This window comes from Aethalodelphis obliquidens, unplaced genomic scaffold (genome assembly GCF_003676395.1).
Source record: "Aethalodelphis obliquidens isolate GAN/ISIS:26980383/991018 unplaced genomic scaffold, ASM367639v1 scaffold14, whole genome shotgun sequence".
NCBI classification, from domain to species: domain Eukaryota; kingdom Metazoa; phylum Chordata; class Mammalia; order Artiodactyla; family Delphinidae; genus Aethalodelphis; species Aethalodelphis obliquidens.
Window position 1 is genome coordinate 31,961,862 of NW_020837958.1, and position 13,316 is coordinate 31,975,177.

General features: G+C 36.9%; 1 protein-coding gene across 10 annotated transcripts in view; it reads left to right on the top strand.

Moving 5' to 3' along the window:
- Positions 1–13,316, top strand: part of BTBD10 (BTB domain containing 10) — a 72,210-nt gene that overhangs the window by 18,096 nt on the left and 40,798 nt on the right. For 2 of the 10 annotated variants that reach the window (XM_027115330.1, XM_027115333.1), the window contains exon 2: positions 8,164–8,321. The exons of 6 other annotated variants lie outside the window; for them this stretch is intronic. In XM_027115330.1, the coding sequence (XP_026971131.1) occupies positions 8,221–8,321 (101 nt within the window). In that variant the 5' untranslated portion in view covers positions 8,164–8,220. The remainder of the gene's footprint in view (positions 1–8,163; positions 8,322–13,316) is intronic. 2 more of the 10 variants (XM_027115331.1, XM_027115332.1) reach the window with 2 other exon arrangements.

Sequence of the window (13,316 nt, forward strand, 5' to 3'; positions counted from 1 at the left end):
GTCTGTTCTTCCAGAGATTAAAATTTACTTTTAAGCTGAGTGAAATATGTTTTACATCATAGTTACTATAGGAATGACATAAGGTTTTTTTTTAATTAATTAATTTATGTATGTATGTATGTACGTATGGCTGTGTTGGGTCCTCGCTACTGCGTGTGGTCTTTCTCTGGTTGCGGTGAGTGGGGGCTACTCTTCGTTGTGGTGTGGGGGCTTCTCATTGCGGTGGCTTCTCTTGTTGCGGAGCACAGGCTCTAGGCATGCGGGCTCAGTAGTTGTGGCTTGTGGGCTTAGTTGCTCCGCGGCATGTGGGATCTTCCCGGACTAAGGCTCGAACGTGTGTCCCCTGCGTTGGCAGGCGGATTCTTAACCACTGCGCCACCAGCAAAGTCGGATGACATAAGGTTTTGATTTAGCTACTGAAACTGTTGCCAGCTATTGTGTTCAAAGTACATGGCTCTTTGATGACCCTGTAAAAGTCTAAGGAAATTTTAATGTTCAGTAGAACAGGGGAAGGTCAGGTGTACCTTGGAGAAATTGGGAAAACTCAAAATGAGTAGAAATCGTATCCTCACTCATTCTTCCCCTGTTCCCTGTGTTGTGATTATTTTATAATTATTATTTAAACCAGGACATGGATGATATCATATTCACCTTTTTATTCCAGCCATCTAGCACATTATAGATGCTCAGTAAATGTTGAGCGACTGTCTAGGAATTCTCATCGTCTCTGGTGATCTCAAAAGGCAAATGGAAAGTTATAAATGAACTAATGAAATATTATGCAAAATTTGTATTTGGTAGTCTACTAGAGAAAGTCAGCAATGTGCCCAGCACTGTGTTATTATATAAGGTGGCCTGTCTTATTTATTCTTTATAATAATTTGATTGGCAGTTATATTAGTAATAGATAAAATAATGGTAAAGAGAATTGTATTATTTTCTTCATTTCACATTTAAGGAAATTGAGGTCCTAGAGGTTAAGAAGCTTGTACAAAGTCATACAACTTAGTTTTATCTGATTCCGAAACCTTTTCTCTAAGTCACTTACTATTGTGGCAGAAGTAGAAAAATTCTCACCAGTTTTCATGATCAAAAATGTGTGTGTGTCATTTACGGCAGTGGGAGGGTGGCTGTGGATTAAGTATGCTTGGGATGGTAAGGGGGGCAGTGTGATGTGGGGGTTTTGATCCAAAAGTGCTTTAATTACGTCATGCTAATATGTTTGACATTTGTAAATATTTATTAAACATCTCTGCTGCTGTTTTTTTCTTTTTAAATTTCAGTGCAATAAAATTCTCTTTCTGGTGTACCGTTCTTAGGAGTTTGGACAGAGGCATACAATTGTGTAACTACCACCACCACCACAATCCAGATACAGATAATTCCATCACCCCCCAGAATTACCTTGTGCTATTACGCTCTAACCTCTTGCTGCTCTATCTATAATCCCTACAGTTTTGTCCTTCTGACAATGTTATATAAATGAAATCATATGGTATGGAACCTTTAAGTCTTGCTTCTTTCATTTATCATAATGCTTTTGAGACTCCATTTTGTTGAGTGTATTAGTAGTGACTCCAGTTACTTACATGTTGTATCATTAGATGCTGTCCCATCTGTGTCTGCAGAGCTGTTGTTTTTCTTTAATCTTTCTCTTTATTCTATGGGTTGGGTAATTTATTCTATGGGTTGGGTAGTTTTCAAGTTCCTTGATTGTTTTTTTGTTTTTTCGTCATTCCATCTGCTATTGTGCCCATCTAATGGATTTTTCATTTTAGTTCTTTTCAGCTAGAGCTGAGTTTTCACTTATCTATTGAGATTCCCTTTCTGCCACTCATTAAGACCATTTTCTTGTTTTATGCTTTGAATATACTTTCCTGTAATTGTTTAAGTATATTTATAATATGTGCTTTGAAGTCCTTATTTGCTAAATCCTACATCTGGACCTACTTGGAGTCAGTTTCCATTGACTGCCTTTTTACCGTCTTGTTTCTTTGGATCTCGTAATTTTTGGTTGAAATTTTTGGTGTTCTTTTGAGGATTGTCAGGGTTTTTTTTTTTTAATGTATGTTTTAAAAATTTATTTATTTATTTTTGACTGCATTGGGTCTTCTTACTGTGCACAGGCTTTCCCTAGTTGCAGCGAGCGGGGGGGGGTCTCTTCGTTGCGGCACGTGGGCTTCTCATTGTGGTGGCCTCTCTTGTTGCGGAGCACAGGCTCTAGGTGCGCGGGCTTCAGTAGTTGCGGCACACGGGCTCAGTAGTTGTGGCTTATGGGCTCTAGAGCGCAGGCTCAGTAGTTGTGGCACATGGGCTTAGTTGCTCTGCGGCATGTGGGATCTTCCCGGACCAGGTCTTCAACCTGTGTCCCCTGCATTGGCAGGAGGTTTCTTAACCACTGTGCCACCAGGGAAGCCCAGGGGGTTTCTGTTCTAGTGGACCATTAACTTGCCTGGACTCAATCTGCATACTTTGTTTCCTACACAGTATGAGACAGCTGATACCTGTGCTCAGTTCTTTTCTTCCAGCTACTTGTTTTTTTAGCTTGGTCTCCTGGGGAGTGGGGTAAGGGTTAGTGTTCTCTTGCACCTGTGTAGTTTGGTGGTCAGCCAAAAATTTGGGCAGAGATTATACTCAGATTTTGGAGCTGATCTGCCTTGTGGTTCCTCTACTTCTGGGGATTCCCTCCTAGTATCTATTTTGTCTTTCTGTAGTGGTCTCTGCTCTCTGACATCCCAAGCCAGTAAGGGCTTCAGCTTTCTGCTGCTTGGGCTGTATGGTTGGGGAATACATTCAGTTTAAAAAGCATCAAACTCATAGATCTTACGCCCTGTAGCTTTCAATTCTTCTATAATCCACCATAGGGGCTACCTGGGGTCTCCCCCCATGCGTGTGTAATTTAACTGAGCAGAGTTTATGCTCAGATTTTTACGCTTCTGTGGTTCTTTCATTCCCAGTATGTCTGCCTTAAATTTCCAGCTGCACTTCCAGCCCTGAATTATTTTCTCTACCACTTTGAGCTGTGTGGCTGCCTTCACCATATTTGTAGGGGGTGGGGAGGGCTCTCAGCATAAAAACTTCAAGCTGATCTCATGGTTCTGTACCCTTCCAGTTGGAGTTTTTCAAGAGTAACCTCTTTTGGGCTTCCCTGGTGGCGCAGTGGTTGAGAGTCTGCCTGCCGATGCAGGGGACGTGGGCTCGTGCCCCGGTCGGGGAAGATCCCACATGCTGCGGACTGGCTGGGCCTGTGAGCCATGGCCACTGAGCCTGCGCGTCCGGAGCCTGTGCTCCGCAACGGGAGAGGCCACAACAGTGAGAGGCCCGCGTACCGCCAAAAAAAAAAGAGTAAGCTCTTTTTTTTACTACTGTATGCTTTGAGACACTTTCCAAAAAAATGCTATAAAACAATTAAAAATTTTTTTAATCCAAATTTAAATAATTGTTATCTGTATGAGGCTCACATGATCAATTCTCTCAGCTGCATTTGCAGGAGGTTCCTTTTCATCCCTCTGGTTCCTTTTAAAAGCTGCTTCCTCTTGTTCTTTTTCTTTCACAGTTATATCTATATCATGTATTTTGTGTCTACAAGCTGGTACAGTCTCTCTTTTATGCCTATAAGGAGAGAAGCTCATCAAATGATCCCGCAAGTTTCTGGCCCTTCAGAAATTCTTCCTACATCTAGACCCCTAGCATTCAGGTGTTTGCTCTTTTAGTCTGCCAATCTCAAGCGATTCATTTGCCCTGGGGGGCTATCGCTGCTTTTGGTCTTTTCCATATAGGAAAGGTTACCTTAGGACATTTTGCTAGCTCAGGTGCCTTCTTGACTACCTCTTGGTCAGTCTTTCCCACTCCCACCTCTGGGTATTTGGCTTTCTATGCAGCTGAAGGCAGTCCTTGGTGTCTGGCCCTGGTATCACTATGTGATTCTGTTCTATTCACTTTTTTCCCTCTCTATCAGGTCTTTCTCTCCAGTAACCACCACACACTTTGTTTGCCAAGTTTGAGAGATAAAAATAATTTCACTTATCAGAAAAGCTCTTGTGTAATGACACTATTTAGAGTGAGATCTCAGTAGTTTGCACAAAGCCACAAGATGGCTGTGTTTAAAAATGACATCTGGGGCTTCCCTGGTGGCGCAGTGGTTGAGAGTCCGCCTGCCGATGCAGGGGACACGGGTTCGTGCCCCTGTCCGGGAAGATCCCACATGCTGCGGAGCGGCTGGGCCCGTGAGCCATGGCCGCTGAGCCTGCACGTCCGGAGCCTGTGCTCCGCAAAAAAAAAAAAAAGTGACATCTGTTGGCAATAAGGAGCAAATATATGAATTTCTGTGTACTTCACTTGCTACAGTATGGAAAGAACATGGGCTTTCAGTTAGACTGGGATTCTCATCTTAGCCCTAAGATTTCCTCATCTATGAAACAGGATAGTAATATTGGGTTGTTTTGAGCTTTAAATAGGAGAAAGTATGTAATCTTCCTAGCACATTGATAACAGGAAGGACAGCATAAATTGTCTCTGGATACTGTCCTGTTTTTTTTTTTTTTAAGCTCTTCTGTGGGTCATTGCCATTAATTAATAGTGCCTGGAAATAGTGTCCCTGGGAGTACTTACTTATGATACTGTAGTCTTGAAGATTCTGTCTCTTCCTACCCCCACCCCCCTCCTGTTTTAAAGGTAGTAATATCCAAGAGAAGGAGAAGCAATCGACGCACTCTTTCCCAATTGACTTTTGGCAGTTTCCTGAATGTATGTCTCTAGCCAATAGGCCCAATTGTTCCAGCCTCTGTATGGATTATTTCTAGATTATTTAGAATTTACATTACTTCTGTCATGCCTAAAAATATTAGTAATGAATTGTTACATATTGTCTAAGAACTTTGTTTCCAGTAGTCCAGAAATTATTTTTTGGTGATTACAAGATCCAAACCAGATCTTTAATTTGCCTAATATAAAGTAGACATTGGGGATCCAAGTGTCAGATTTTGAAGAACTTTTTATGGTATGGAGTTCAGATCAGGAAATGAAGAGCCATTAAAAGTTTTTAGAAAGATAATTCTGATTATAGCAGAGCTAATATGGAATCGAATGGGGTAAAGAGGTCAAGTAAGAGGCTTATTCTTAGCTATTAAGGGTTTAAATGAAGACAGCAGCCTTATGATTGATAAGGAAGAGAAGGAGTCAAAAGAAAAATTTGAAGTTAGACTTGATGTTGGGAAAGGAGAGGTCAAGGATGACTTCAAGATTTTTGATTCATTGTATGTTATGTGTAAAACCTGGTGTTCTCAAGGGTTTGATCCTATTTCTTTGCTGTCTCCCTGGACCCAGCAGATGAAGATGGAATACCAAAGAACACCCAGGATATGGGGTTGGAGGGTGGGGTAACAATGCAAGACTACCCAGGTAGGAGAGATACACGAGTAAGTGGTATAGAGCTGTTAGTGGAGTCTTTTCTCCCCATGCTAGGGTGAGTTTTTTTGAGCAGAAGAATGACATCCAGCTTGCTTTTAGCATGTGTAAATTTCTTGGCATGTTATATTAGCTGTTCAATAAGTACATGAATGAATGAGTAAATGAGTGAGTGAGTGAAATAAGATTAATATAATGTCACTGAGTATGGCGTAGAGATTGGTTAAAATATAGAAGATCATTAGATGTTTCAAAATAGTATGTAATGTGTGTCGTTTGCTTTTTATTTGTTTGTAGTTAAATCTGTAGCATTTAAAAATGTGCTAGCATGTGTAGGCAAACACAGGCATATTTTTTCCAGCTACCTTAACTTGAATTTCACTTCTTTTTTGTGTGTACCCTTGCTATTGGGAGTGAGGAGTGGGGTGAAATCCTTCACATGGTGATACTCAAATTTTATTGACAAGTGAAATGTAAACATGATTTTCCAGTTGACTTTTTCGATAGCCTTCATCTGAACATTCTTTACTTTCTTGTGGCTGGCTATAATGTACATGTTGTTAATTTCAGTAGGATTGATTAGGAATTCATACTGATATTTCCCAGCTACTAGATATGTGCCACCCACTGTAAAATAGTGGAAAATATGAATTGGAATTTACCTTATTCATTCCTTGTGGTTGTGTTTTTTTAGTCACTGTCTCCCATGGTTTAGGATTATTCTTTACTCAGTGGTCTTCTGTGGGTTTCCCGAAGGGTGTGTCTTACAGTTAAGGGTTAGGAGCTAATGTGCCCTTTAAGGAAATGCTAATGCCTGAAATAGCTTATTGGAAGACCTATCCAGTAAGGAGAAAATGCTCTAAATCTCATTCTACATAACCTGCTAAGCCTCTACATCTTTCATTTCCCTCCTTATCAGTTTTCCCTACTATTCTTTTTTACCTTTTTGGTCTCTCTTGGTCTGTGACCATTTTTTCCTAACTGACTTCCTGCTTTGTCTCTCTGATTTATTCTTTTTCACCCTTCTCTTCTGCCTCATCTTTTCAAGACAGATAACTAGCTATAATACCAAATTGAAGTTTTAAAGTGTTTCTTATTTAGTAAATACATTTTTATTTTTCTAATTAAATGAAATTGAGATTTTATTTGTTTTCATAACAATTTGTGGTTTTTATGTTCATTTAACATCTGACTGATTTTTAATCAGTCATTCAGCGATCCTTCAGGAAAGGTTTCCTTTTCCAGGAGTATTCAGCAAATAAACTGCATCATTTGCTAAGGAATTTGAATTAGCCATTGTACAGTTCTCCTCCTTCCCCCTTTATTATTTTTATTTCACTCTTTGAGCTACTTATTTACATATTTATTATATTAAAATGTTAATTTATTATTAGATTTTTCAGTTGTTTTTGGAAAGAAAGTACTAAGTTAACTATTAAGAAAAAAATTCTAAAGTAGCAAAATAGTTTCTCTAAAATAAAAGTGTTTCTTTTAATGAGCTCTGAGATAGACTCACAATTTTCATGAGTTTATCTTTGGCATTTTTTGGTGAAATTGTACTGGCATAATCTATACAATTCAGTGAGGTACAGTATTTTCTCAATTCTGGATTCCCTTTGACTTTTTTTTTGGATGGAGAATGTAGGCATCCATCCCATTACCTCTCATCCCTTTGACTTTAATGCATAAATCCCTCCTCACTTCCCTCTATCAAATCTGGCTTGGAAAAGTATATACAAAGCATACAGAAGTGAGTGTCAGGAAACCTGGGTTCTAATTCAGTTTACATAACTGTTCAAATTGTTTAACCTCATTTGTTTTTTCTTTTGGTGTTTGCAATCTCTAAAAGTCAAATCTGACCTACTATTTCTAAATAGAATACTCCAGTCTGAGCATTTTTCAAGATCAAGACTTCATGCTATATAGTAATAAATTCTCATTGTTCTTTATAATCCTGCTGTTGACCAACATTGTGACCTTTGGCAAAGTTACTAACCTTCTCAGACTGTTTTCTGTTCTGTATATGAGGAGTATAATACCTACCTTGTAAGTTGATTGTGAAGATTAAATTGGGTAGTGAATATACTTTAAAGTGCTTAGTTCAGGTATTTCGTAAAGCTGTTGTTAAGTGAGTTCTATAATTTTACAGGACTGTAGTAGAACTAACAGTCATAAGCCTCACATATGAAAAGGCATAAAATACATGAATCATATTGATAAAATGTTTTTTGATAATTGCACTGTAAGGAAACATCAGGATGTTTGCATACTTTTAGTTTTGAACAAATATTAAATTTCTATTCATGGTCTTTAACTTGGTTAAAGACCATTGTTATCTGGTCTTACTAGATGCTTTGTTAAGTATCTTAAAATTTTAGTGATTAAGAAATGTGTTCCAAATGAAATTTTGTCTGAAAGAATCATTCTGTGGAGTTGTTTTTGTCTCTTTTGGTTCTGTATTGATGTTTGGAAACATGAGGTACCCAAATGTCAATAAGTATGTTTACTAAATACAAATAGCACATTATTAAAATGTTGTATAGGAGTAACAAATTTAATCGAATAATCAAATGAAAAGTACCTAAAAAGGCTTTTGGTGTTTATTTTAATCTGATTTGTGGCATTTTGTGTGTCTGATGTTTTATAATCCTGTTCATCACTTTAAAAAATGTCACAGTAATGTCAGAAAGGATACAAAATTCTGTGACTTACTCTGCATGGAATAGATTTAAAGGTCAACACTACTCTTTTATGTAGGTTATGGGTGCTTCATGTGTGCTTTCAGAGCAGTAGTGTGAGGAAGCTTGAAGTGGGATGGCAGGACGGCCTCATCCTTATGACAGTAACTCCAGTGATCCAGAGAATTGGGATCGGAAATTGCATAGTAGACCTCGTAAACTTTATAAACATTCAAGGTAGGTAGAAAGTATGTATTTCACATGTCAAAGCTCTGCTAAAACTGATTTTTATGAAGAATCAAACTGCATTTGGTGTGGCCAAGTACTGTCAGGATGGGAGCCAGTTTACAAAATATATGAATGTTTGCATTTCTCCTTAAATAACTTTGAGGGAAACAGTTTTTCATTTTGATTTTCTTATATTTGTATTTATATGAATTTTAATTTCTGTTTCTAAATAATGCTAAAATATCCTTAGTTGACCCCATGAATAAATGCTATAGTTAATTAAACTGGGAAGTCTGGCAAATCAGGTTAACTCTTTGTATTTAAAACTCTCTAATACGAATTTATTTTGTGCTCTAAATACATTGTGTATGATAATTTATAGGCTTTTGTCAGTCTGTGCCTCTGTACATTTTTAACTATGTGAAATTATGTTGTGTTATCATTGTGATCCTAATAGTAAAATCAGTCCATCAGTGACTTGCCTGGTTCATTTAAAGTTTGCTGCATTAAATGAAATTCAGTTGAAAAGTTTCAGCCCATTTATACATTATTTTTAAAGCTTTCATTTTGTGCTATGTGACTTATGGGGAACACCTCGTTTAGAACACTTTATGATCTGATATTTTAAGGTGTTGACACCTCATAAACCTCACATAATGTGGGTATGTAAGCATGTTTTCATAGAGAGTTGTGCTTTATGAACATTTACTTAGGGGATATTATTGAACGTTTAACTTACTTGAATGTAAAATTCTCCTGATCACTGATAACTAATACCAGCTTTATTGAAAAATAATAAAAACATGCCGTGATACTGAAATCCTTTTTGTAATTTTAAAGAAATGATTCAGCTACTTTTATTAAGTTATATACATGGCTAGAAAATATGAGTGACTAGTACTATTTAAGTCTCCTGACAAGATGTGTACCTTTATTGTGGACTTTTAATGTGGTGAGGTCTAAAATGAAGACGTTGAGTTGACTTTATTTATTTATAAGTACACACCAGTGGTGTGTTTTTTGGTTTATTTGTTTTTTTGGTGTGTTTGTGTGTGTGTGTGTGTGTCCTTCAATTGGTGCTCTAGTTCTTTTTCTCCATCCTGTTTTACATGGATATTTATTTTGTCTTTGAGATTAAAGAGATATTGGTTTTATCTCATTAAATATGGGGCTTTATTTATATCTGATGTTACATACATTTTTTCAGGTGAATTATATCTTATCCTTGCTAGTTCTTAATATTTTTCTACTGATGTACAAGACTTTGTTGTATATGAAGTCGTGACAAGGTGAAAATAAACTATTGTTTGCTTTATAAAAGCTGTGGGCATACAATGGGAAATGTTTATTAAAAAACAGTACTTTTAAAATTACTGTTATTTTACTTCAGTAAAAACAGTTATCATAGCTCTTCTTGATTTCTATAGCATCAGTATCTTTTTGGTGCTCTTTTTAAAAAAGATTGCAGTAGTATTGGTTGTTTAAGTGAAAAATATTAGAGAAGTAAATGAATACCAATGTATTGATTTTTTTTTTTTTTTAATGGAAAGACCGTGAAATCCTTTGACCTTATCTTAACCTCATTCATGGAGAAACTTCCCAAGGGAAAACAGTTTACTTTTTGGGACCTCTTGTTCCTATGAACTTACAAACATGTAACTTCAGATGCTTTAAAAATATATTCAATTTGACTTTTTTAAAATGGTAGCTTTTGAATTAATAGTAAATTAATTGAGCAGAATTAAAAACTAACAGCAGCAAGTATTCTTGAGAACCTGTGCTCATTTCAGGAGAGATTAAGTAGTTCGTCAGGGTACCATCATGGAATGCTTTAATATCCACGTATGGAACAATTAGAGGACAATAGAGCACTAAACTGTGGTAGTGAGTTGCAGTAAAATAAGAGTTCAGAGAAGGAATCAGTGTCAGTCTGAACAGGTGAAAATGAGACTTGAACTAATCCTTGGATGGTTAGGTAGATGGAGGGCATTCCTGCCAGGGACCTTCTGGAGATTACCTTGACTGGATCTAAAGGTAGAGCTCTGTGAATAGTATTAGTCCCCATTTAACAGATGAAAAAAATGAGGTTAATAAACTTGCCCAAGGCCATCCAACTTATAAATGACAAAGCTAGAATTTATAAACAAGCTTCTTCTTTTTATTTTTTAAAATTTTGAATAACTTATTGTGATACATTTAAAATACATATACAGTAGAGAGAACAGGTATAATGAACCCCTATGTATCCGTTCCCCAGCTTCAAGTTATCAACTCATGGCTGATTTTGTTTCATCTATACTTCTGCCTACTCGCATCCTTTTTCTGAATCTTGTGTATTTTATTTAGGGATGTTTGAGTAGAAGGAAGCCAGATTAAACACTGGCTTAACTTAGGGGTTTATTTTTCTTGTACACAAAAAGGCTTCAGTATATTAGGGTCAAAGGTCTTTGATTTTTCTTGGTGTTTCCTCACAATCACAAGATGGCTTACCATAGTTCCAACTGTCATGTCCACCTTCCAGACAAGGAGGAGGAGGAGGAAGGGAGACGGGGACGATGGGAAAGAGGTTTCATTTATATCAGGAAATTAAATTTCTCAGAAATTTCCAGCGGGATTCTGCTTATATCAATAAATCATTGTCTAGAACTGTGTCATATGGTCATCTCTGGATTATGGAGACTGAGAAATATAAGTGCTCCCGTTGCCACCTCAAACAGAATTGGAGATTTAAATTTACAAAAACTAAATGTGTCAGTCTGTTAAGACTGCTATAACAGAATACCATGGACTGAGTGGCTGTATTATAAACAACAGAAATTTATTTCACATGGTTCTGGAGGCTGGGAAGTCCAAAATCAAGGCACTGGCACATTTGGTATCTGGTAAGGGCTTGCTTCCTGCTTCAGACACCCCTCTTTTTGCTGTGTCCTCACATGGTAGAAGGGACTAGGGATCTTTCTGGGATCTCTTTTATAAAGGTATTAGTCCCATTCATGAAGGCTCTGCCCTCATGAGCTAATCACCTCCCCTCCATATACCATCACGTTGGGGGAATACATATCAACAGATGAATTTTGAAAATAAAAACATTCAGCCTTTAGCAATAAAGAAATAAGCATACTTTATTGGTTCAGTTTTTGAGGATTTTCAAAAAAGTTATTTAAATTTGCTTTTTGTTCTGTTCACATATTGGAATAGCCTGCTTTCTAAAATGTTTTTCCTTTGATTTTTTCCCCCTTTACCTTTCCTTATTAGCAAGGATAAAAATAAATTTCTTAAATTATAAAGGTAACAATAATAACTACTATATACATGTACTTACCTTGGAGGTTTGAGGGTTTGGTGGGCATTGCGTTATGGTTTCTCTTTTACCTAATACAACTTTAAGGTACTTTCTTTTCTGATGTTTCTTTGAATGTAGACTTAATAGGTATAACACTGATATAAAAGACAAGGCAGGGAAACTGATCTCAGGGTGCCTGCGATTCCTCTGCAAGTGCATACAAATGAATTAGATAGCTGAAAAATTACTGAACTTTATTTCTTTCTGACTAGTAGTTGTATAGTTAATACTTATATTGAGGGGTTTGGTAGCTTGCTGAGAGGTTAAAGATCATTTCAGTTGAAGTTTATTTGGCTTGAGTTATGACAACTTTCTTTAAATTAGGAGAGTTTTTGCTATTTAAAAAGGAAAAAGAAAGAGCACCTTTTCTGTGTAACTGATGTTAAAACGCCCTAGAGTGACAATATGCTAAAAGCTCTTGCATATTTGAATTGGGTCGAATACAACTATTTAAAACTCAGATCTGCAGTCTGCTCAGGTTACTAAAGACAAATGCATCATACGTTCAATATCAGACTTTGCCGCAAGGGGTTCATTCTCACATAGAAGTACGCATGCTCCTTTCTTCTGAGACTGCACGAAGATTGAGCTTTCCATTTTCCTTTTTAAGTCACTCTTTAGTCCTAGCAGCAGTTTAGAAATGGAAAAGTTTGGTTGCTTTAAAGAGTAGTTCCTTAGTGGGTTCTTAAAGTACAGATAATATTTTCTCTTCAGTTCTAAAGAGAAGTTTTACTGCCCAGAATAGGTACACAATAAAATATTGAAAGGAAAAAAGAAAGTTAGCTGCATCCTAGTTTTCTAAAACCTGGCAAGCTGGCAGAGCTAGAATTAGCTTTACAGATGGCATTTGGCAACATATCTACATATCACTAAGCCCTCATCTCCTGAGTTTTCTTCATCCTGTCTATCAGTTACAATATCCAATCACTGCACAAAGATGGAGAAGTGGGACGATCACAGCTCACACGATGCTGTTTGGTTAGAAACGTCAGTGCTGCACAACCCACGGCTGAGTCAGTGTCTGTGAGAAAATAAACTGAATTAATATATAGCGGGGGTTGTATCTCTGAACATTTAAAGCCTAAATAACCTCAATAGCATTATTACACAGTAGAGGGAGGAAAGCTAAAGGAAGTCTGTAGACAGGTGAGGTAGGGTGACTGGGAAATTTTCTCATTGTTCAGAGGAATTCTGAAGATGATGGAAATATCAGACGTGCTAAAGTTTCCTAGTAATGCCCAAGGATGCTGACCTGGCTTTCAGTGCTGCATTGTTTGAAAAAGCAGAGTCCCTTTACACTCTGATTTCAAAATTTTTTTCTTGTTTTTGTGTGTCTGCCTTGGCATATACTAAAGTAAGGTGTGTATTCATTTATTACATGATAATGCTGGCTTATAATTCTATACATATATGAGAGAGGTTGAGAGAGATATGTTTAGCCTTTGTTTCATTATGATCATTTATGTTTCTGAATGTTAAAGATCATATGTCTTGATTGTCAGTTTAATGGCAAGTTATTTAAAATAAATGTGTTTTTATTGTTTCTATGGGTTTGAGGCTTTGTTTTTTATTTCATTTAAAGTCTTAGTAGAATCTTTATGTAATTGAGAATGCATTATGTTTGATATTGTTTCTTATGAATATCATAAAATTTATTTAAG